General features: G+C 36.3%; 3 protein-coding genes across 4 annotated transcripts; 1 reads left to right on the top strand and 2 right to left on the bottom strand.

Moving 5' to 3' along the window:
- Nucleotides 1-2323: 2323 nt before the first annotated feature.
- Nucleotides 2324-4051, bottom strand: LOC149290545 (gamma-crystallin-1-like). Of its 2 annotated transcripts, none has more exons than XM_089488567.1 (3): nucleotides 4043-4051; nucleotides 2981-3223; nucleotides 2324-2599 (listed from the first exon to the last, which is right to left on the bottom strand). In XM_089488567.1, the coding sequence occupies exons 1-3, from the start codon at nucleotides 4049-4051 to the stop codon at nucleotides 2324-2326; spliced, it is 528 nt and encodes a 175-aa protein (XP_089344693.1). The 2 variants fall into 2 exon arrangements, with proteins under 2 accessions (XP_089344693.1, XP_089344692.1); XM_089488566.1 differs by having other exon boundaries at nucleotides 2324-2594; nucleotides 2973-3223.
- A 6613-nt stretch (nucleotides 4052-10664) lies between these two features.
- On the top strand, nucleotides 10665-12741 carry LOC149290546 (gamma-crystallin-1-like). Its single transcript, XM_089488362.1, has 3 exons — nucleotides 10665-10673; nucleotides 11728-11970; nucleotides 12469-12741. The coding sequence occupies exons 1-3, from the start codon at nucleotides 10665-10667 to the stop codon at nucleotides 12739-12741; spliced, it is 525 nt and encodes a 174-aa protein (XP_089344488.1).
- Nucleotides 12742-13629: 888 nt separating this feature from the next.
- Nucleotides 13630-23766, bottom strand: LOC149290547 (carboxypeptidase O-like). The gene is made up of 11 exons (XM_089488385.1): nucleotides 23687-23766; nucleotides 21415-21490; nucleotides 20666-20790; nucleotides 19749-19863; nucleotides 17919-18020; nucleotides 17211-17315; nucleotides 16874-16984; nucleotides 16477-16567; nucleotides 16190-16392; nucleotides 15189-15273; nucleotides 13630-13901 (listed from the first exon to the last, which is right to left on the bottom strand). Exons 1-11 carry the CDS (start codon nucleotides 23764-23766, stop codon nucleotides 13630-13632), a joined length of 1365 nt encoding a protein of 454 aa, XP_089344511.1.
- Nucleotides 23767-24536: the final 770 nt, after the last annotated feature.

Genomic DNA, 24536 nt, shown 5'->3' on the forward strand with positions numbered 1-24536 from the left:
AATGCCATCCCCATGTGAACAGTTTGAGTGATGCTTACTTTTTCAATGGATCCTTGAGGCCAGTCACAGAGTCCTGCTCTTTAGCAGTACTGAAAGAATCCCTAAGTACGGTAGTTCTCCAATCTATGATTCAGTTTTGTCCGGTGTATAGCTGCATGTAGTTCTACTCAGTTATTGGAACTCATTTTGCTTTTGTTTAACCTTTTAAGCATCACTCAAAACCATTCTATTCTCGGCCATTGGCTGGGTATACGCTTTTGTGCGCATTGCTGTCTGTGTTCTAGAAGGAAGTGTGTATTACGCATGACTTAATGCCATAAGATAATTAATTAAAAATGTAATTTTTGAAAGGCTCATTATGACCTGGCGATTGGTGTTGCCTTGCAATGGCTTAATAGTTCTGAAGAGCTGAAAAAAGGGAGCATGTAAGTATTCATAATGGCTTTTTTAAAGAGTCATGCATGGTTGTTTTCTTCATGGACATCAGTGAAATTGTGTTGAAAGTAGTGGCAAGCTCTTTTGCTGGCATCAGATTCATTGTTCTTTAGCAGAAGATTGTAGGACTGAAGTTTTCATCATTAATTTGGGACGGTTCATTAGCCTAGACAGTTTGACATGCCAGATCTTAGGAGGGTCCTTGCAGCCTTTGCACTTACATTACCTTGTGCTTACAACATAAAAGTTGACAGCAAGTGCCCAAACTTGTGTTCCTCGCTTCGGCTTGATATGCTACAGAATCTGCTGGCGGTATATAAATAAATAGAATTTAACTATGTTGGGTTTTGATTTTGAGATGGAGATTACTGAAGTGGTGGTGGACTCCTATGTGGTCATAGATTCCATCCCCAGTAAATTGGGTTTTGATTTTGAGATGGAGATTATTGAAGTGGTGGTGGACTCCTATGTGGTCATAGGTTCCATCCCCAGTATATTTACCCTTGTTATATGGATAGGTTCATTTTTTTGTAGTGAGAAGTATTATTTATTATCTGGTGGGGATGGGTCAGATGAAATTTCCTTAATCTGATGCAAATTTGCAAACGCTTATTCTTTTAATTCCCAAGAATGCTAAATTAAAACTGGCTGAACTAATAATGGGTGGAAATTACAAGGAATTGATCTTGGTAAAATTCCTTTTTAAACAAATAATTTGGAAGGTATACATATATAAGGTGTGTTTGATTTACAGAAAGATGCCTCTAAACCAACAAAAATACCCAGGCCGGATGGAGAGAGAAGCTATGATTTTATCCAGTTTTGCAGGAATAATAATGGTAAGAACAGGCACAATTTCTCTTGACAATATTTTCCTCCTAGATGCTATTTTTTTAACAATTAATATTATATTTCTTTATCTTAAAATAAAGTATGCACCATGGCACACTATTCTGCAATGTTGTGAAGGTGCTCATATTGCATATGCTTCTAGGTAAACTTTTTGTTTGCTGTTATTTATTTTATTTTTGTATACTACCCTATATTTTGGTGAAGTAGTAGACTCTTACAAAAGTTTTCTGTAATGCTTTTATAACAGAACAGACTGCCAGTTGAAAATGTGTTTGAAATATATGGGAGCAAACATTCACAAACACAGCTTAGGAGTTCGACAAGGGTAAGCCATATGTATGACTTATTATTCAATGCCATATGGTAAATGAAGGCAAGGTGTTATTTATCAATGTATAGTACAGGATGCCTACATTTACATTCAAAGTCAAAAAGACCTGTGGTGTTCCCCATGATCTTAAATTTGTTTCTTATAACGTCTTTTAGACAGGGGATGGATGGAAAGTGGGTGGGACTTGAGCGGGCATATATATATATTATATGTGTGTATATATATATATATATATATATTAAATGCTCAACCTCCATTACCATTGTTACCATTGTTAAAATACCCTACAGTCTTCAGTCAGTAGACTAGATTTGGTATAGGTAGCCACTTTTTAATATGGAAGCTCTAGTTTATTATTTTATTTTTCAGAAATCCTTTCCCTAGTTCATATGTACTTCTTTAAAAAAAATATTAATATTTTTCATGACCTATAGCTTGTTGAACCACGATGATCCTGATTGATTCCGCTTTAAACTGAGTGTTGCATTAAATTCTAAGCCAAAGAAGAGATTGACAAATACTGATAATCCAAGTATAAAATGTTACCTTTTTTGTAATTAGGTTTCTTGGATGCCACCATTTGTTGACATTTGTGGAGAAAGTATCAAAATATCAAGGTACTTTCAAATCAGAGTCATTAACACAATTAGGTTTTTTGTTATTTTTTATTTTAATGCTAGGGCATTAGCTTTATCAACAACTTGTTTAATATGATTCTCTGACACGTCTGAAAGAGCCAACTCTAGCATTCATGGCACCCCAGTCGGTGTATCTTCTGTACTCTCCAGGTCTCAGGTAATACTGACGTCCTCTATAGTTGGGCAGCTCGTAGAAGATCCAGTGGCCATCAAACACATTACAAGAGTAGATATCATGATAATTAAAACGATCATAGACAGATGGGCAGTCATCTAAGAACTCCATGCTCTCCCCTCTGAAATCTTCTCTTTCGTAGACCCTTATTCTATAGGATCCCCTTTGCTATAATATAAGGATGAGGTAATTGTTAATAAAAACAAACATTGTTTTTAAAAAGTAATTAAACTTATTTGAAACAATCTATTCTTCAAACGACACACTTTCGATAACTTTATGAGTAGATCAAGTTATTGTACTTCAAATACATTATCAGTCATATAACGTTTTGTAACGGGCAAAGTCCCTTTATTAGTAGCAGTCATTTAGGAAGGATGTTTGTTATTAATTCTGTATGCAGATTCTGAAACTAGTGTTATTATGGAAAGTTATAGGGACCATTACTACCAAAGTAAAACCTGGTGGAATTAACATAGCTTTAGCTATTCAGTTTGCATTTACCACGGCAGAATATATATAAGAAAGTGGTCCTGTAAACATTAATACCTGAGGGATGATACGACAGGATCTGATGGAATCATTGAATCCCAACCATTGTTGGAAGTCAGGATATTCCCCCCTCCTTAAGAAGTACTGGTGCCCTGTGTAGTTGGGATGTTCATACAGCATCCAGTTTCCATTCTCGACACGGATGGAGTTGCAACGGTTGAAATAGGAGTGAAGGTCAGAACAGTCAGAGCTGCACTCGTAGGAGCGGCCCTGGAAGTTCCTGTCCTCGTAGAAGATGATCTGATAAAGATGAAACATTATAATAAATATCAAAGCACTAATAATAACAACTGGATCACATGTTCCACCAACACAAAAATAATGTTCTTTTTTCTACAATTTTCAACATTATTATCACTAAGTAACCTCATATTTGGCAATGTAACCATTATTATGTTGTTAATGAGGCAATCTATTAACGCATATTTTTTCTTGATAGAAAACTACAAACCAGAAACATCATCTCCAAACGTGGAGTATTTTAACATTGAATTTAATATAAAAAATGAATAATCTATGAGCGGAATGAGCAGAATCTTCTGCCATATATTTTAAACACTGCATGACTGGCAAAGAAACTGAAAAAGAATTACAACTTTAATTTAATGAGTGTTTCTGAGGCTTAGTTGTGAAATAACACATATACTATCTTATTTCTTCTAAACATGTAGCATTCCAGCCAATACCTGGTGGCATCCAAAGAGCCACCAGTAGACCCCAAGCTACCTTTTGGGGACAATTGAGTTGGGCTGTTTTCACAGACAGGAGGTATATATACTGTCTCACAATTTTCCTTAACTTAAGGCTAAGGTTATTAAAACAAGGTTCTGATTTAAAATTGAATTAACCCTATGCATGTCACAATCATTTATGGACCACTTTGTGGAAACATCTACCATTTCTACATCTACACCTACACAGCTTTGTCAATGCTATCAATAAATGTAGTAAAATGTTAATATGGGCATATTATCACCTTTATAACTTCATAAATAATAATCCAATATCATATCTGCATTAATGACTACCTTTTATGCCTAACCCGTATATTAGCATTACCTTTCCCATCTTGGCTTTTGAGCTCGGAACAGATGTATTTGTCAGTTACCTGGGGCACCCCTTATATACTGTTGTTTAGGACTAGGGGAGAGTCACAAAGCTGATTGCATAAATCAATGAGTAGTTTACTCAGCAGAAGAGACCTACACAATTGAGTGACACGAGCTGTCACGCTTTATTGGAGAATTTTCTTTTTGTAGTTAACGCTTAGGCAAAATCCGCTGTGTAGAATTCCCGAAAACAAAAGAGAAGTGTCAAGCGTCATATATAAGGTCAGCAGATTTAATACGGTATTTTTGGAGCAGCCATTGGTAAGAGTGCATGCATGTTTCCAGCACGATACAACAATGGTTTACTTTCAAATCTAAAACACTATTATCATACGTAGACGCGTTGCAAATTAAAAGGCCTACACAATAAAATAAGTAGAATTACATAGCAGCACAGTAGTAATGAAACGGTTAAATGTTATATTTATTTGCTATTTTTTGACCTATGCTTTTAATTTTTTCCCCAATATCTGTTTTGGCATATACAAATAAAACTACTAACATCTTGCATCCAGAAAGCCAAATACATTCAAATTTAAGACATAGGAATATTAATGGAATTTGTTCTTTAGGAATTATACAGTACGTGTATCATTATAGAAAAGGCCCATGTTTAAAATTAACAATTTGCCATATTAGTCAATATCAAAATCAAGATCAAAATTAACTCCGAGGTTATTTCACCATTAGTTGTTTCTATGTATATAGTACTTTTACATATATTTAATCCACTTTAAAGGAAACTGTGACCTTGTTTGTGGCATATTCATTTATCATTATTGCAGTGTAACTGTGTTTGGGGTATTCCATTTATTATAAATAATGGGACTCAATTATGATTTATAATCTACGTCCTATCCTTTGTGATATTTTTATTGATAGTTGTACACATTTTTAACAATTTCACCAAATTAACGCTAATGACAGGAGCCATGTTACTTTTCTGGATGGCTTGGTCAGAACCAGTATTGTTTTACATGCTTGTAAAAAGGGTTTGAAAATTATCTCACCAAAACATTTTCCTAAAGTAATAATTTTAAAATTTAATTAAAATTAAAAGCTCTTACAAAAATAATGATTTGTTTATTTGTAATTGTAATGACCAACAGTTACCAGCTCTAGGCTTTTAAGGAGAAGAAGAATGTATAGGGGCTTATTTTTTGATGATGTGATCCATTCAGGTCCATTCGGTTATTTATCACCTAAGGAACTTAATGTATATGAACGTGCCTTTTTTCATACAAAGTGTAACATTTTGATTAAAAGGCGTCTCTTTCCTAATGGGAACCCACAGGTCAAGGAAATCCCACAGGCCGCTCTTCCATCTGCTTCTATAGTAAAGCTGACTATATAAGGTGGCTTGTTACTGCAAACATGTTTGGTGGATTGTATTGACATTGGAATATTACAAGTACTTATATCAAAATGCCCAGCTAGAGCATATATGCCTGTAGCTTTGAATTTGGAATCAGATATCTAAGCCTTAATTGGTGTTAAAAGTTGCGGACAATATATGTTTCAGAATTCAACTAGTTGTTTAAACTCAAATATCCATTCTTCTTGGCTTCTAATGAACTGGTGTAGAGTATTTGGGCAACTTAAATGGATGGGCATTACACGTCCATTCTAGACCATGAAAAGATGTGTCTAGAAATGTTTACACATATATAAAATATTTAACCAATTGCAGAGCTCTTAAACAAACACCCTGCATAAATTGTATATTAATATTGTATCTTAATAAGCTCGTAATAAAAAATGGGCTCCTTAGCAAATGGCTATTTCTGAATAGCTGTTATATTTATTTTTTCTTCATTTTAGTTTGCAGGCTTTTGAGAATACTCCAAGCATATTTACAATCCTTATTATATGTACCACTTAATTTCTATTTATCATAATTAAAAATTGACAATTCTAAAATGAATTCAATTATAATTTTTAATATTAGTCTTAACATTCCTGTTTATTTTTAATCTATTTAACTTGTTATTGGAAACAACGCATGCTTTTACATATAAAATATCTGCCATAGCATCTACCTATATTGTATCCAAAAAAAGAAAGCTTCATTGATGTAGTTTAAAAAAATAATTTTAAAAAAGGTTACTCTTGGGCTTTCAAGGTTGGACATAAGCAACTATGTGTAAATACATACAGAAGCCGAGCATGATTTCATTTGTTAATACCCTATTTTTTGGACTAACACTTTAAAATATACATGTTTAAGAGGCATGACACTATATAAACATACCATACAAGTGAAACCATATTACTTTACACTTAAGGTCAGTAGTGACATAACCATCTTCATTTCAAGGGTCTCATATTGTCTTTTATGAAATTGATTATAAGGTATAAACTGGACATTTTTATTATGGGAAAATATAAGTTGTGATATATTAACAAATATAAGTTTGATAAGGTAATAAATACTTTGTTTCTAGTAATAAATAAATATATATTATATGTCAATAGCAGCTGATTTTAAGTTCCGAATGCCCACATGTGCATCAGGAAACATTGGGTACTTTTAAGATCTTGGGGCTCCCTGTAATGAAGGGCTTACCTTATGCTCCCATATACTAATAAGATATCTTAGACTAGGTCTTAAATGGGTTATGAATAGTCTTTTGGAATGCTGACCACCGCTTTTATCCTCATTAATAATTGATTTGCTTCTAGGGTCATTTGACACAGGCCTTTAATCTTTCATTACATCCATTCGCCATGCTGACAGCCCCACAGGCTGCCGAACATGCCTGGAAGCATTGTGAGTACTGGATATCATCAACAAATAAATTAAGACTGTTAGCTAGTGTAGATAGAAAGAAAAGAATAACCAATGAAATGTCCATGCGCATGTAGAGAAGAATTACTCACTGATGGATGAGGGTTTTTTTTTTAAAAAAACAACTCAATTAATCTAAAAAAGGAATTAGCAACAGGTTAAGCTGAAGCTGTTGTGCTACAACTTCCATGATGCTCAGCAGCCACCCTAAAAATGAAGGTTTGTGCATCATGCTGCCTGAACATAGTGGGGATGTGTTTCTATAATAAAGGGAACTAATTGTAAGCCGCCCAATTCCAAGGTGTTTTGGAATTCAACAGGGGCATTATTTAAAATTATGAGATTACTGTGTAAAAGCATGCAAATGAATGACAAAGAGGTGCTGATGTTCAAATATTCAGAAGAATAAATGTGCAAATTAATGTGCAAATTACTTTTTAACTTCCAGGTACCCGATTGTCCACCGGCAGAAATGAACATACTTCTGCAAAACAGCATAATCCAAAAACTATACAGCAAGAGCATCAGGAAACAGTAAGTCTGTATGGATATGATGGCACAATGAGCAGGGGTGGGGAAAATGATATAAGGGTCCAAATAGGTCAGCTTTGGAGACTGCATATTTTTTTGTAATGAAACTGATCCCACTAAAGTTTATGCAATTTGTCTTCATACTTTTAGCATAGGGCTGAAGTTGGCAAGGTGAAATATTTATGTGGGTTGGAACTGGCCCCTTTGTGTTGCCAGCCCCAGATCTAGTTGTGTGGTATGGGATACACTATATGACCAAAGGATCACTATGCGCAACGCCAAGAGTCAGTTGGTAAAGCCCACTGCTTTGGGCTACTGGACTCTGGAGCAGTGGACATGTGTTCTCTTGTGTGGTTATTTCTACTTCACTATCTGGAAATCTGATGGATGAATCTGGATGAAGTTTGGTTGAGGAAGGATAATAGTATGGGGCTAATTTTCAGTATGACTGTGCCCCTGTGCACAAGGCAAGGTCCATAAAGACATGGTTTGACAAGTTTGGTGTGGAGGAACTCGAGTGGGCTGCACAGAACCATCACCTTTACCCCACTAAACACCTTTGGGATGAATTGGAAAGCAGATTGCGAGCCAGTCCTTTCAGTCATTTATTCCCACAGACACAGTCCAAAATATTCTGGAAAGCCTTCCAAAATGAGTGCGGCTGTTATAGCCCCAAATGGGGGAGCATGTTAAAGCCCATGGTTTTGGAATGGGATGTCCAACAAGCTCATGTAGGTATGATGATCTATCCACATACCTTAGGTCGTATTGTGTATAAACACCACCATTCCCTGGTAGTGTGCAACAAACGTTAAATATTTATTCTATCGTATATATATTTTATATGTGAAATTATTTTAGTAAAATGAAAAATGCTTATATATATTGTGACATTCATGTAGGATTGGTGGTGGAAGGTAGGTTTGTTTCTCCTAGATTCCTTTCCTATGTGAAGTAACTCCAGAGTCTTCCACCTGCTAGGTGATTAATTTAGGTGAATGAGAGGGCGGATATAAAAGGGAAGCCAGGAGGGCAGGTAGCTCTCTGGCTGAGGACACAGAAAGCCTGTCTGTGGGAGAGACGTGTGAGTAAAGTGAGTAAAGGTTGCTGGACGTATTGTGTTAGGTTGGCAGAGAGAAGCTCTCCAGCTGGTAGTGAGGGACATCCCTTGTATAGTAAGTGCCGGACAGGCAAGGTATTTCTTTTGTTGCTGTGTTGTTATATTTCTTTTGTCTTTGCAACCTTTCTAATAAACCTGACCCTGTGTCAGATTGCACGAACTTACTGCCGTTTGCCTGGTTTGAATGAAGACGGGCACTTGTGCCTTGACCTCAGTGAGGGGCGATAACAGACCTATCTCACACTATATATATATATATATATATATATATATATATATATGCATAAGAGGCTTACAGGGTTGGCCCTTTAAGTTACATTGCAAAGGTAGGAAGTTAAAATATTTACCTAGCCCACAAACTCCTATTTTAATGAATCAAACCTTTGATGTGATATGATGCATACCTTTGTCCTGTAACTAATAGTGACATAATTTTAATATAAAAATGCTAGCACATTAGAACACTGACTTGAATTCTTAAATTATCACATTCTAGAGATACGTGACAAAAGTCTATTAAGTCTATTAAGTTTCTATTAAGCTCCATAAATTTCTTGTCTAGCGATCTCCATTGATATGCAGATGAAGGAGAGACTATTTTTTTTCTATACATGGTTATACAGAGCTGTAACAAGTGATTTTGGTGCCTGGGGTAAGATCAGAGATTGCACACCTGGCTGATGTCACATACATGTCCAAAAGCAGATAGAGATGCACAACGAGGTGTAGGGGAACCACATCTGGGCAGCTCAAGTGTGCCCCTCACTTTGTAGCGTAAGGGACAGATGCCCTGTTGCCTCGTGGAAGTTACGGCCCCTGCTATGACATACATCTCAGTCCATAGGTATAATTCAGCTTCCCACTACTCTCCAATGAGGAATGTTTGGGCATTCAGTCACTTGTGGCTCTACAATTATTACAGGTTTGACAGATATTGTTTCAACAACACATGTGTCACAACTGTTTATTTTAATATCTGTAGATATCTGGAAGAGAAGACACTTCTACTGGATCTGTGACAGAAGGCAACCAGGACAATTTTAAAGCAGAAGGCAGTGAAGACATATAACAAGCCCTTGGATGTTCGTTTTTTTCTGTTTCTTACTTATACCGTTGATACATTTTGCACAATATGGACACAACTGCATTTGTGATTGGACTTAGTTACCTTATGTTATTTATGCAGAAAACAACAATAAAGATAGGTGCGAGTTATATTTCAGTGGTCTCCTCCAGAGGTCGCTCTTCGCTCATGTTTTGTTGCATGCTCTTCATGATATATCTTCCAGACTCCATAATTTCCTGAAAATGTCCCTACTGATTTTAAACTGTTATGGAATTTTAGTCAGTCCCTATATTTCCTATTAAGGTTCACAACCCTGGTTTTCAAGATGTCCCCAACAGTCCATGTTTTTCACGACCTCTTTAGGTGCACACATGGATCAAACAGGTAGCCTGTTCGCTCGAGGAAAAATTATGTGGTGCAATACATGAAACCCTATTCTGTAATAGAACAGGGGTTGTTAAGAAGACATGATTTCCTATGCCCATACATTGTCCTTAAATACATGCCTTTCTGTATAGAAACCTAGCAAGAATATGGTTTTCGTCATGAAGAATCTATTATCAGTATTCTAACATAAACCTGTCACAGTCTGTTACAGGCCTTCTTTCGAATATTACAAAAATTACTTTTAATGTTGTTGATTTTTTGTGATGTACAGTTGTCCTTGCATTGTATATTTGAAAACCGAAATAAAACAATATCCAAAACCAACATAAGTTTGGATCTATCTATCCATCTCAATACCTTTTCTGTCCCTGAGCCAGAAGATTCCAACTTCATACTCTGCACTATTACATTTTGTGATCTTGCTGACATTCACTATACCATTGTCATTCTTTAATAACAATAGGATGACAATCCCTCACACAATGGATCAGCCTCCATTATATGACTGCACAAAGAATACATATCACCCTACAGAATACAAAGAGAACGGATTCACCTCTCCCGGCAGATAGGGACCCCAGTTGCTTTTTGTGCACTTTTTAAGCCTGTAGATATGCAGGGTATATAAGAGGGGGCTTATAGGGAACTGACAGGATTTACAGCCCAGCAAGCCAACAAAAATGGGAAAGGTAAGGCTAAGATTGGCAACACGGTTATTAATATAAGTGCAGAAAGAAACGATGTAAAGACATATGTGAACCTGGTTTATAATCATATACATCTTTTTTTTTAAACTTGTAGATACACAAATATTTTAATCATGCTTATGGCATTATGATAGGAAATTACATTTAATTATTTTAGACATGAGCGTTTCAAATATGCACCTATTCTAGGGTTCACATACACTAGAATATACATTGTGAGCAGGACCGTCTTTACCTAAACTAAGGGTTTGCCTTTGTCAGTTTTGGTTTTGTCATGCCATTTGAATATATGTATTGTAAGAAGTGCTATAGTGAATGGATGGAAGTACATAAATAAAAAATACTAGTAATAGCATTATAACGATTTTTTGGAATCTCATTGTACTTTTCCCCATTTCATAGTTGATGGTATTGAACTAAATTGCTGTGTTTCAAAGTTTAACTACCACATTGCCTTGTAAATTGACTTGTATGACATTCACTACAATTACCTTGTTAAAAAATAATTTCTCACAACTAGGCACATTTTTTAGATATTACTGGATTACATTATCCTCAAAGGCAATATTTTAGTTAATTAAGTATCTATTGGTTAAATACTTGTTAGATAATCTAACAGTTTTGCCCCATATAGGAAGAGGTTAGAATAATTTTTTTAAAATATATACATATACTTTGAAAAAGATGAGTTTCCCTTGTATTATTCTGTAACGTATTTAAACTTAAAAATCTATATTTAAACATGATTTGTAAAAAAAACAAACATTTGAAGTGCCATCAACTGCATAGGGCCGAAAGCTGTTCAAGGGCTATAACAAACATTAAAGTGTATTTGATGACTGGAGTGCCTCTTTAATGTTTTTAGAACATTACATTACGTATTTGATTTTCAGTTGATGCATATTTTGGTAGGTTTGAGCTAAAATCTATGTTTCATACATTTGATCGCACATTTTTTCCCAATTAAACCGAAAGATACACCAGCCAGTCTAACTCTTTGCCTGTTTTATTCATTTTACTCCATTTTACTCCATAGATCATCTTTTATGAAGACAGGAACTTCCAGGGCCGCTCTTATGAGTGCAGCTCTGATAGCTCCGACTTGCTGTCCTTCTTTAACCGTTGTGGCTCCATCCGCGTTGAACATGGAAATTGGATGATCTATGAATTTCCCAACTACAGGGGATGCCAGTTTTTTTTAAAGAGAGGGGAATACCCTGACTTCAACCAATGCATGGGCTTTGGAGATTCCATTAGATCTTGCAGGATAATTCCCCAGGTATCCAAAGACCATTTCTAACGATATGCACCAGAGGTATCACTAATGGTGCATATATAATAATATGGGTTAAATAAAACAACACATTAATGTAGGTCTTCTGTGTAGACTAGATATGTCTTGGGTAGACTAGGTGATCTGCATCACCAACATATGGATCTCAGAGATGCATAGCTCATTGTGTTTGCCCAACAAAACGTTGTTTGAAGTTATTCAAAATCTGATAGAAGGAAGAAACCTTGTTCTATAAGTGATCTATTGTAATAATGAAAATCTGACTACCTATTTTTTTTATTAAATACTAAATTGAATGCATTGATTTGTATAGTATATATAATATGTCAGGAGTTATATCATTAAAAAATATACATTTGTAAAAGTAAATATACACATTTTGAAAACACATTTCTTTTTAATAAGTGGTTTCATTTATATTTTTGTGTTTTCTTCCTTTCCTTTGTGCCTGTTTAAACCATTCTTCAATGTTTTTGTCCGTAGCAAGGAGCATGCAAGATTAGAATCTATGAAAGGGAAGATTTCAAGGGACAGATGATGGAGTTTACTGAAGATTGTCCTCAAATTTATGAGAAATTCCGATCCCATGACATCCACTCCTGCAACGTTCTTGAAGGGCATTGGATCTTCTATGATGAGCCCAACTATAAAGGACGTCAGTATTACCTGAGGCCTGGAGAGTACAGGAAATACAGCGACTGGGGAGCAGTTAACAGCAGGGTTGGCTCCATTAGAAGGGCCACAGACATTTATTAATTTCCTGACACTGTGATTAAATATTGAATTCCATTCATAATAAACCATTCTTGACTTTACAATTAAAGACAATTCTTTCATTTTGTTACAGATTTAGTTAAAGGAAATAGATTATTTCACAAACCACTCCAGTTCCAGTGAACTCATAGCAAATAGATTCTTATATCATGACAGATATACCAATGGTCATTACTTACAGTACTGTATTAATATGGTTTATTGAAGTTTTTAAATTTAATATCAATGTGCGAATGATTAAGCATGTTTCGGGTGTTAACTTCCGATCAACTTTGCTTCCTTTGCAAACATCAAGTTTATAGACTGTATATCGCAGTTAAATTAAGAAATCAATGAAGCGCTAAAGCATGGAGAAGACAAATCAATGAGAATCAGAGGCAAGATGAAAAGTAGAGAGATGAAGGAAAATTGACAGACTGACAGAGTAGACTCTAAAGACAGACAGCTGACATTATTTCTATAGATGGGCAACATTCTAAAAAAGCATCAGTATGAAAATGGGCGGAAAATAAGTGAAACTTTGTGTTCGCAATAAGATCACAAAGGTGACAATGTTTTGTGGCACATGACTTTGGTAGAAACTTAGATGTGGGGACATGTTTTTCCTTCAAGGGAAAAACAAATTATTTATCGAAGCAAAAAAATAAAAAAAGGTCACCCAGGTGAAAAAAATAAAAAAAGTCACCCAGGCGAAAAGCAAAAATGTCAGATTGTCATAGAGGGTGACACAGAGAGAATTTGCATAACCATGGGGAAATAAAACATGTAAATGAATTGTGAAAATAGTTCCTTAAAAAATAATAATTCCACAAATCTTAGCTAATGTGTTCAGAACCTGAGCTCTGTAAGGTGAAATAAATAACTTAAAAGTTAATGGGCTAAAGTATAGTACAAGCAGATGGCACAAGAAAGGATTACATTAAGCCAGACAGAAGTGACAACCACAGCATTATTTTCAAGGTAGTTTTCATTGAGATATTCAATTATGGACATCACAGCAACAGTGTTCTCTTCGCAAGTAGGTTCAATCTGGTCTGGAGGCAGCTGAAAGCCATAGGTGCCATTGTCTCTTAATTCAAAGGTGTATGACAGCTTTATTTTAAGGTCACCAGCCCAGTCTGCAGAGGACCCAGAATTATTATCTAAAAATAAGAGGGTAAAGAAATTGAGTAACAATATTTTACAGCATACACGGCAAAACCATAGTATCAATCTAATAGAATAAGATCATTCATAAAAGAATGGTCCATCTACTTCCCGGTTGGACTCGTAAGATAATTGTGACATGAATAGGTTGATAGCTAATGTTATGAAGGCATGCCTAGATTATTAGCATCTCCTTGCAGCTGTTTTTTTCGAGAATTCATGTTGCTCAAAAATATGTAGTCCCTTAGATAAGTTGTGTGAAGAGAACCAAAGAAACCAAAAGAATGCCCTTAAACATTCATACATAGGGACCAGGAACCAAAGGAATTCTCTCAAACGTTAACTCTCTCAAACCTGGGAACTCTTAGGGCCTGAGGGCAATTACTTCAATGTATTAGTAACTGATTTCAGTTTATTAGCAAAAGTATATCCTTCTTACTTTTTACATTTTATGAGCCATGGATACAGTATATGGTGCCTATCAATGTGCTCTGCCGTACTGGCAGGTGGGTCCTGATGATACTGACTTCTTGAAGGAGTCCCCCAGTGCACATGTAGGTCCATAACCATATTACGTAGTTACATAGTTATATAGGCTGAAAAAAGACATGCGTCCATCAAGTTCAGCCTTTCCTATATCTGTTTATTTTTTGCTGTTTATCGGAAAAAAAGGCAAAAAAGGCAAAGTTTGGCTCTTTCCAATTTTGCACTAACCAGGGGAAAAAAATTCCTTCTTGACCCCAAAATGGCAGTCAGATTTCTCCTTGGCGCAATAAGCTGTGTTCCCATAATTAAAGATTATATCCCTGAATATTATGTTTATCTTTATTACTTTTACTTTACCATTAGTTTAAGTGAGTTTATTTTGATGTGTTTAATAAACTACACATTCTATGTTAAATAATATAATATCAGTATTATTATTAGAATTTGCATCTTGGAAATTGAATTATTGCAACAATATATTGTGATTAAGACATTTTTCTTATTAAGTTATTATTCAACTTGTAATGTTGTTATCTAATTAAATATTTTCTAACAGAATTTTAGTAGTGTAACATCTTATATAGAAACAGAACCTAAAAGCAGATAAGAACCATGTTGGTCATCTAGTCTGCCTGTTTTCCGTGTCAGGATTCATAGCCCCCCCCCCCAAATGAAAAATCCAGTTTTTGGGTCCAACCTTACCTGCTTTTGGTGTTTTCACCACAACTACCTTTCAAGTAGATCAGTTTATCAGTTTCTTATGTAATGCTAAAATTTATTTATTATGCATTACTTACACAATACAACAGAAGAGGATCCCACTGTGTAATTTTTGTTATGCACTCCTTTTATTTTGGCAGCCGCCGTCTCTGCAACCTTTGTCTAAACAAAAAACGTTATTGTGTATGAACATAAAATAAATTGGTTTAAGCATTATATATGTTATTATTTATATTACTTATGCATACAAGCTCATTTTATAGTGTTCTTAATTGTTTTTAAAAGTATTTTTATTTAGAAAAATAAAAATCATGTAGCTACTGTTATGTATATTATAGTTCATTTATTATCTTTAATAAAACTGTATTGTTCCTGGATCATTTGCCATGGTGCCTACTTCATATGTTTGATTCTGTGGCTTCCAGCCTCTCAATGCATGCACTGCCCAAGAGCGCTGGGTAAAGCCTGGATTTGATTATATTTGGAGTTCCAGCTATTTACTTTTTAACCAGAATGCATTGTAATAATCCAGTTTGCTAAAGTTTATTGACAGAGGTTTACTGATTGCGCCATTTAATACCATGCACCATGTTACATGCTGCTGACTTTTGATTGATTGGCGTATTTAGAAGAGAATATGACCTCTTCTTCCAGCGCTCAACAGCATGCAGCTTTACATGGTAGCCACAAATCTCTTTTGTTTGTGCACAGATCTCTTCTAGACAACAATAAAGAACCTCAAGGCTGGAAGCCAGGGTTCAGGATAAGATTGGGGGCTGCATTCTTCTGTTTATAATTTATTGCGTTTTACCATGTTAGAAATTGAGCACATCTGGTAAATATCATGCCTTCATTAGCTAACTAAAGAATGCAAGCTTTCAATACTATCGAGGTCTCTTCTTCGGACATATTGTACCAGGTATAAGAAGAAGAGATAGTCCAGTTATACTTTGCCTGAAGAAGAGACCTAGAGAGTCCAGTTTAAATGCGCCACAAGAAGAAAATGTGCCCCCAGAAGAGACATAGATCTTGAAATCTTCAATTGACCTAAAAGATTATGTTACGTCATTGTACATACCAGTTCAGCATGGTTTTCAGAGGGTTGGTATGTATAGCCAAACGGGAGCAGAATATATTGTCCGTATGAATGAATGGTGAGGTAGCTTAAAATATTAGATTTAACTGGTTCCATTAGTGCAACCAGTGCTTTTGTTTCAAGTTCTGAAGCTGGTTCTGGACCACAGAAGGTAAGGCTTAAGCAATTTCTAGAGGCACCAACAGCTGAAAAACAATTAGAGTATTATAACGTATTTCTGGACAAATAAAATCTGGAAGTATTTACATTTTTTTTTTCACGGTACTTACAACACCACTGTGAATTAAAGTTCCTGTTCAAGTCCACGCCGTAGCATGTTCCATTGCCTTGCGGTGAGCGATTTTTTCTCCAAAGACGTTCCTGTATGCATGGAACAAAACCTTTTTACTATCCAGCTGTAGAGCATATGCAGTTAAACACACTTTTTAACATAACCCACCATTTTTACTTTATTTTTCCCTAATCTGCCTTGCTTTCCCTGTTAAATAGGTTTTCTTTTCCTTTAATGTTGATAATCTCCTAAATGCGTACAATTTATTTGAAGATCATTGCACTTCAAATGGACCTTTGTACCAGCTGCTAGCCCTCAGGTTTACTGGTAGACTTCAAGCCCACTTCCATGCCAAGTACACCTTAGAGATTTGATCCATTATTTAATTATCTTACGTGCGTCCAGGAGTAAATATATCCATCAACATTTAACACAGGTATGATGTAGAAGTCAACTTGTTTGAGGGCATTGGTAAGAATAGCATCAGTTTGGTGTTTTTCAATGATCTGCAGAATTCAGAAATACATTTATATATATATATATATCATATACAATATATTTGTATTGTATTTTTGCCAGTCTTTTAATCAAGAAGATCAGCAAAGCATTTTCAAGATATTCCAAATGTGGTTTAATTCATATTAAATTAAACTGCTTAATTTCATTGGTAAACTTGGATTTACAATGCGATTTTGCTATTGTGTCAATAGTCAAGACATGGGCATATCTTACCACTCTTACAAACCATTGGCAAAAGGCAACAGCGATCCATTCTCGGGCATGAATTCCGCAGTCTATTACAACAAGTTTTTTTTGCTTGTCTGATGGCCATCCAATCTATAAATATATACATTTGAAATCAATAAATACATTCAGCTAACAGTGTTCATCTGTCACGCGCGCCGCCGCAGCTCGTACCCTTGGCACTCGCGTCTCCGGCACCTCCGTCACTACCCCCGAAGCCGTACGCACGCGTCTCCACACCCTCGGCCGGGACCGCGGTGATGACGCACCGACGGCCCGCGTCGGCCGCGACGATGTCACGCGCTGTACGCAACGCACGCCATCTCCTATTTAAACCACATTTGAATCCCCTGTCTTTACCCGATCAAAGTGTTATTTTTTTTGGGTGTGCTGTTTCCTGCTATTACTCTATTGCCTTGTGTACCGACCTTTGCCTGTTTTCTGACCACGAATCTTCGCTGCCTGCCTACGACCCCGGACCTGTTTAATCGTTTTTGCTACTGATCTGCCTGCCTTGACCTCGGATACGTTTGACCTCGCTGCCTGCTATTGCCCTTGACCGCGGACTGTTTACTGGACTTCTCTACAGTGCATATCTGCATAGTTGGATCCCCCTTCTCTACCTGACCCTGTGACATCATCATGGCAGCAAGTGGGGTATTGATTGGGACTATGTTATAGTTTTAATTCACTTACTTTGAAATAGTAGATTGGTCTCTTTTCATATGTATTTCCTAAATAATGCTGTGATACCAGTTCGCTGTGTTTCTCCTTAATGTGTTCCATCCATTCATAAATCTGTGATAAAGACGGGCATTATCCGAGTGTCATAAATTATTCATTTCTTTTATTTTATGGTAACTATCATCGATCAAGGTTCCTGCTGTTGAAACCCACCCATGCACACTGCACTTGTGACTTCAGTCTGATCAGCATTGCCTTTCCTCTATCCCTGCCGCTAAAACTAGCGGTATAAATAAGGTAAGGACTATATGAGAAATTCTATTTTTTGTTAAATACCAATAAAGATCCATATAATACAATAGCAACTTCAGAATAACATTTCAGTGAGCGTATATATTATGGGACCACAGGGGTCTTTTCAACCTTGCGACCAATATAATATATACAAAAAACAAAAACTGTCTGCGCTTCTTACCCTAATAAAGTTGGCAACAAATATATAAACATAATATAAATGAGAGGTTTTGGTTATATGAATTGGCCAAAGCATAATTAAGCTCACCCGCCACGTCAAGGCACACTCTCAATAGGGTGAGAACCTACTCTCACTTCCTACATAGTGGACACACAAAGCAGTTTATACTGCTACCAAAACCTTAATGTGTTGGGGGAGGTGCAATTTAAACCTCCTCCCCATTAACCCCTGGACAGCAAGCTGCAACCAGACTGATGAGGAGCCAACAACCTCAAATATGTGCAAACAGGGAAAAGATGGCTCCTCATCAGTCTGGTTGCAGCTTGCTGTCCAGGGGTTAATGGGGAGGAGGTTTAAATTGCACCTCCCCCAACACATTAAGGTTTTGGTAGCAGTATAAACTGCTTTGTGTGTCCACTATGTAGGAAGTGAGAGTAGGTTCTCACCCTATTGAGAGTGTGCCTTGACGTGGCGGGTGAGCTTAATTATGCTTTGGCCAATTCATATAACCAAAACCTCTCATTTATATTATGTTTATATATTTGTTGCCAACTTTATTAGGGTAAGAAGCGCAGACAGTTTTTGTTTTTTGTATACATTGTACAGCCAATACACTGTTTCTTGCTGCATGCTTACACCTGTTTGGTAGGCCTCGTATTACATATTTGTATTATTTGAGCCTGTGACTAGCTTAGCGGACCAATATAATATTACTGGTAATTGAACCAATTGCGTCGGTTTCTGTGGTGGCAAGACTACTTTTCAAAATTTGTCTTTCAATAATCAGCTTTAAAACATAACCCATTATGTTGTTTGACAATTTAACAGCCCATTGTGTATTGTAATTACTACAACCAGGCATTCTTTGCTTTGAGTCCCCTGGTTTCATTTCTAAAGTTTAATAATTTGATCTGATTGACAATTATCAGTACAGATAGTGGAGGGACCATAAAAAGGTAAAACCACTTGGGTTGTCGGTCAACAGTGAGAGTACAAATATTTAGTAGGTTACTAATGACTTAAAATGCTCATGTTTTGCATTGAGAATTTAAAGGTGCCGTAGGTGCTCCACCTACTCTGCAGACTTTAGCACTAAATGAAGCAGTAGTACTAGTACTGATACATTTTCCAATTTTCTAGTACCTTTCCCAGAACTAAAAAATAAGCCTTGTTCTCCAGATTAAAAAAAAATAGTACAAAAATAATAGAAAATGAATAATGATCATTCAAAAACATGAAAAATCTATCTATTTAATTAAAGCGATACTATTTGCAGATACTAATGTGGGTTCTAACAGGCTAAACTATAACTAAAATATAATTGATAATTTTATGTTACAAGTCTCCTTAAACAGTGTCTTGCCCACCTCTTCCATCGGGTGATACTGTTTGTAGTCATAGTTTTCCAAAGACATTGGCAATGTATTGCTTTTGCTCCTGGTACTCTTGTCTATCAATTTCTGGACATCATTAATCATGACACTGGAATTGAAAATAATATTATTGTGAGGATATGATACTTATATACTTATATCATGGATATATTGTTTATTTCACATGGAAACATGTTCAAAAATATAATGCTATATATAATGTGTTTTATAATAAAATCAGAAGGGGGAAATAGTTTACAAATATTAAATTTCAACAATAATAACATTTAATTAAATCTACAATAATCCAATCCCCCCAAAAAAGTCAAGTATGGTTTGAATTGTATGTACTTTTAATTTTCTTTTTTTTTTTTTTAAATAATAACGCAATGCAGAAATAGGTACAACTCTATACATGTATTCACTGGCAAACTGTTACAAACTAGCAAACAATATTATTACACCTGAGAACTGCTAAACCAGAGCTCCTATAGGGATTTGAAGGAGTGGAACTGGGTCAGAGAAGAGGTGCTAAGATAGGGCCTCCAATAAGTGGATAAGGGTAGCGTTGGTAAGAATGACTTCTATGGCAAACCTACTAAGTTCTTAAATTTAATTACCATATTATCATTATCAACAGGGCTGGATTGACGAGCCGGCCCTGTCACTTTAAGCCCCAGTGGCCACCTGATATTGTAGGGGTGGCTCATGTCTGTATATGTGCAGCTGCACACTACGTTTTTATGCTCACATAGCGTGTGGCCGGATCAGGTGAGTATGTGGCACAGATAACAAATGGCCGGACGGGTATTTGCCCCATGTGCGAGATGACCAGTCCAATCCCGAGTACCGGTATGTATGATACATTTTGGAAAGAGGGTTAAGCTACCCTGCTGATCAATAAAACATACGTAAAAGGAATTGCTTGTTGTAGAAGCTTCTCTTTCATTTGATCGACATAAGAAAATGGGACCCGGACGTGGACCTCTCTCAATGTGGAGATATCTTCCACCATGTCTGGATTCCAAAGATCAAGCTGTAAAACATTGGGTTGATCAGATGTCTTATGTAGCTATGACTTTTATGTATCTAGTAGCACATTACTACAATTACAAAAAATGGATGTACTAAAATATTTCATTTAGAAGTTAAGAGCACATGATTGCAGGAATTGGGACTTGGGAGAAGTTTTTTTACTTTTTTCATTTTAAAATACTAATGTATAACATCTAGTATAAGGTGAAAAGATGTTTTGATCTGGAAACCATTTAAATACATGTCACATCTCTTGTTCATGTGCACGATGAGCATTGGTAAGCAGTAGCACAGTGACCTTAAATAGAGACCAGTGACCTTGGCAAGGTTTGAGACCCTTGTTCATGTCTACTGGGCATTTAGTGAAATGTCTTCAACAGGGCCTTTTGATACCATGATCTGATGTTGAGTAACATGTTCTTAGGTAGCAAAACATGGTTGAGTGTTACACTCAAGATTTAAAGTACTGAGACGATCTCTTAGCTTTCCCTGTTGTATAAGTATATATGTCTCATAATCGGTTAATGTTCAAAGAAAAACTTTGCTGAAGGGAGATTAAATAAGTTACATGATGTAAAATTTTGCTATCCAGATTTACTTCACATTCTTGTGTTGTGACTCTTACCAGCCAATTGCTTGTTAATTCTTGCAGGAGTTGTGCTTGTGCAGATGTTTGTGGGGTGATTTTGAGGACCTGATCCCTGTGACAAACATAAAAGCAATACATCTTTATCAATGGTCCTTTTCCAGACCAATACAGAGTTTCTGGCATTCGATCAAACCGACACACTTACCGTATTTGCCCGATTATAAGACAAGGTTTTTTCCAGAGCAAATGCTCTGAAAAATACCCCTCGTCTTATAATCGGGGTCGTCTTATAATCAGACCTCAAATAGGTCTGACTATGAGACTAAGATCCAGATCCCCCGCAGTGATGCAGGGGACTTGGATCCTCCTGTGTTATCCCCCCACCCAACTTACCGGTGCTTCTGAGTCCCCGGTGCTTAGTCCGGGCAGCGCGTAGAGCTCTACGCGATTCACGTAGACAACTTCCACTCAAGCGCGTAGAGCTCTACATGCTGCCCGGACTAAGCACCAGGGACTCAGAAGCACCGGTAAGTTTGGAGGAGGGAGAGGGAGGGAGTGTTAAATGGATGGGGGGGGGCATAAGGCATTTCTGGAGGCAGAGTGCTCTGTGAAATGCAATTCTGGAGGCAGAGTGGCACATAGGGGGGTCAAAAGGCATATCATGGGGCACAGTGGCATATAGAGGTTTAAAAGGCGTATCATGGGGCACAGTGGCATTTAGAGGGTATAAGGCATTTCTGGGGCAGAGTGGCAAGCCTGGGGGCAGATGTGCATAACTGGGGGGGCAGGTTGAAAAAAAAGAAATAAAAACAAAAACAACATATTTTTCTCAATCATAGCTTTTATTAACAAACAATAGTTCACATAGTTTACATGAATTAACATTTACTGGTAAAACTTTTTTCCTATAGGGTCATCTTATATTCAGGCTTTTTCTTTTTTTCATTAATTCATATTCAGATTTTGGGGGGTCGTCTTATAATCGAGCAAATACGGTATTTAACGTAACTACAGAATGTCATAAGAATTCTCGAGTTGTCCAGGTATCAAACATCAGTAGGTAAGTCTTCATATGAAACATAAAAATAGATATATTATAAGGTTTCTATTTATGAGACTTTCTTACAAGCGTAGGATAATAACTATAGGAAATACAAGTATGGAGAGAGTTCCCCAATTAATATTCCTTGAGGAAAAATCTACATGCTACATCAAAAACAATAACTTTTTATACTGTTGGAATCAAAATAGAAACAATCGCAAAATAAAACTAAGGGTTAATATGCACCATAAAAGAAGTTTTTCTATTTGGATGACAGCTCATTGTAAAGCCATGAATACCACACACAGAAAACCAAATAAAACTGTATTGATCCAGATATGATGACAAAAGTTAGACATGCCGTTCTTTTATCATTTATGGGCATTACTGCTCAGGTGGGGTTTAACTAGAATCCTGTGTGCATGCATGGAAAGTGGCCCCTTTAATTTTATTAAGTGCTTTAAAGTTGAATGTATTTTCAGTAGATATTGACTATATTTCATTCAAGTAAGGACTTCTTATTGGTCAATTCTAATCCGGACAAATGAGCTAAACTGAAATAAAAATGTACAAAGCAAGTAAATAATTGAGTGGGTTTTTATTTTTTTATTTTTTTTTAAGTTTTAGTGATACTTATGAAGTGTATTAGCTGCAGGTCACAGATGTCCTGGTTCCATTTATGGACAGCTTGGTTCTCTTTCAGGGCAACCTGAATCATTTTAGAAATAAAATCCATGAATCTTTCAGGGCACCCTGAATGTTTTTAGAAATTAAATATTGTTAATATAGGTTAAGAACCTCATTGCACCATCCCCTGCCTCCCTATGCTGCTTATATAATAATGCTTGCCCCAGGGGACTTAGTACCTTTGGTCTTAGAAAATCTGTCCAAGTCACAAGTTTCAGGAGGCACCTGGAAGTTTTTAAGGATACCAGTTTATATATCATAGAGGCTAAAGGACAACAAAGTCAGTTGGATTACTTCCTAAATAATACGAAGGCTGCATATAGACATCTGTCCTTTTAATACTTGGATCCATGAAACCATCTGAAGTCATTCAAATTGTACCTATCGCAATAGTGTATTTTATAGCTCTTTTGTATGCTGCTGCACAGACAACATATGCTGTTAATTATACATCAGCCACTTATTCATCGTCTCTGTATCAAATAAAGTACTTTGCCTCTTACAGTGTGAGAAGCAGAAACCCTGTTTAATGGCTGTTATGGAATATATAAATACATAGGTTACGCTTACTACACTTACCCATCATATCGAACTTGAAGACAAGACCCTTTGTATACCAACACTCCCAGCAGGCAAATGCTCCCCAGGAAAAGCTTCATCCTTTATCCCGAAATGAGCTTTTCTCCTGGAATCTGAAAATAGATTTCCCTAGATCAGTGTGAGTTAATGGTTTTCATTATACATTTTTGTCTCCTATGACCTTTGCCATATAGATAATGTTATCAGCATTTGTGTAAAAGCCAATGAAATCTGACTTTGTTCAATAAAATTATACAAAACTCCACCCTACCAATGTTCTCTGCCTAGTAAATCTTGTACTGAATTATTGAGGAATTCTACGATTCACCCTGGGTTATTTATTCTGCCATATGTGTTATCTAAAAGATTGACTAAATTGAGTGGTACATAATTTACCGCACATCCACCCTCCATTCCTTCACTTCTGGGCATGGTTCGTAGACTGTGTTTGCTCCTTGACACTAAATGCATTGCTATAGACTGTGGATGCAAATTTGGTCTGCCCATTTTCCCTGATGTAAAGACTTCAACCCTAATCCTGTCCTTGGTCTTGCCTTCAAGATTCTGGATAGCTCTATGCCTATCTCACACATGTTTAATTTCCCTCACTGTATTAGCCTCTAACACTTCTGCTGGGAGGCTGTTTAACTACTACCATCTCAGTAAAGTAAAACTTCTTTACATTACATCTAAGCCTCGGACCCTCTAGTTTAACTTGCGTTCTAACATTTTTCTTCTCTCGAAACAAACTTTCTCCTATACTTTGTTAAAACCTTTTAAGTATTTAAATGTTTCTATTATATCTACCTTCTCTCTTCTTCCCTATACATCCAATCTATACATATTAAGA

This window comes from Sceloporus occidentalis, unplaced genomic scaffold (assembly GCF_023333645.1).
Source record: "Sceloporus occidentalis isolate IW3139 unplaced genomic scaffold, rSceOcc1.0.p SCAF_38, whole genome shotgun sequence".
Lineage (NCBI taxonomy): Eukaryota > Metazoa > Chordata > Lepidosauria > Squamata > Phrynosomatidae > Sceloporus > Sceloporus occidentalis.

Excerpts from the sequence above, each read along its gene's own strand:
- LOC149290545 (XM_089488566.1), bottom strand. Across the intron at positions 2,595-2,972 it reads ATCATCCCTCAGGTATTAAT|GGGATCCTATAGAATAAGGG; the intron begins GTTTACAGGACC and ends ATTATAGCAAAG.
- LOC149290546 (XM_089488362.1), top strand. Across the intron at positions 11,971-12,468 it reads CTTGCAGGATAATTCCCCAG|CAAGGAGCATGCAAGATTAG; the intron begins GTATCCAAAGAC and ends TTTTGTCCGTAG.
- LOC149290547 (XM_089488385.1), bottom strand. The coding sequence starts at position 23,766 with ATGAAGCTTTTCCTGGGGAGCATTTGCCTGCTGGGAGTGTTGGTATAC. Across the intron at positions 19,864-20,665 it reads CAACAAGCAATTCCTTTTAC|TGTCATGATTAATGATGTCC; the intron begins GTATGTTTTATT and ends TTTCAATTCCAG. Across the intron at positions 13,902-15,188 it reads ATCCTCTTCTGTTGTATTGT|ATAATAATTCTGGGTCCTCT; the intron begins GTAAGTAATGCA and ends TCTTATTTTTAG.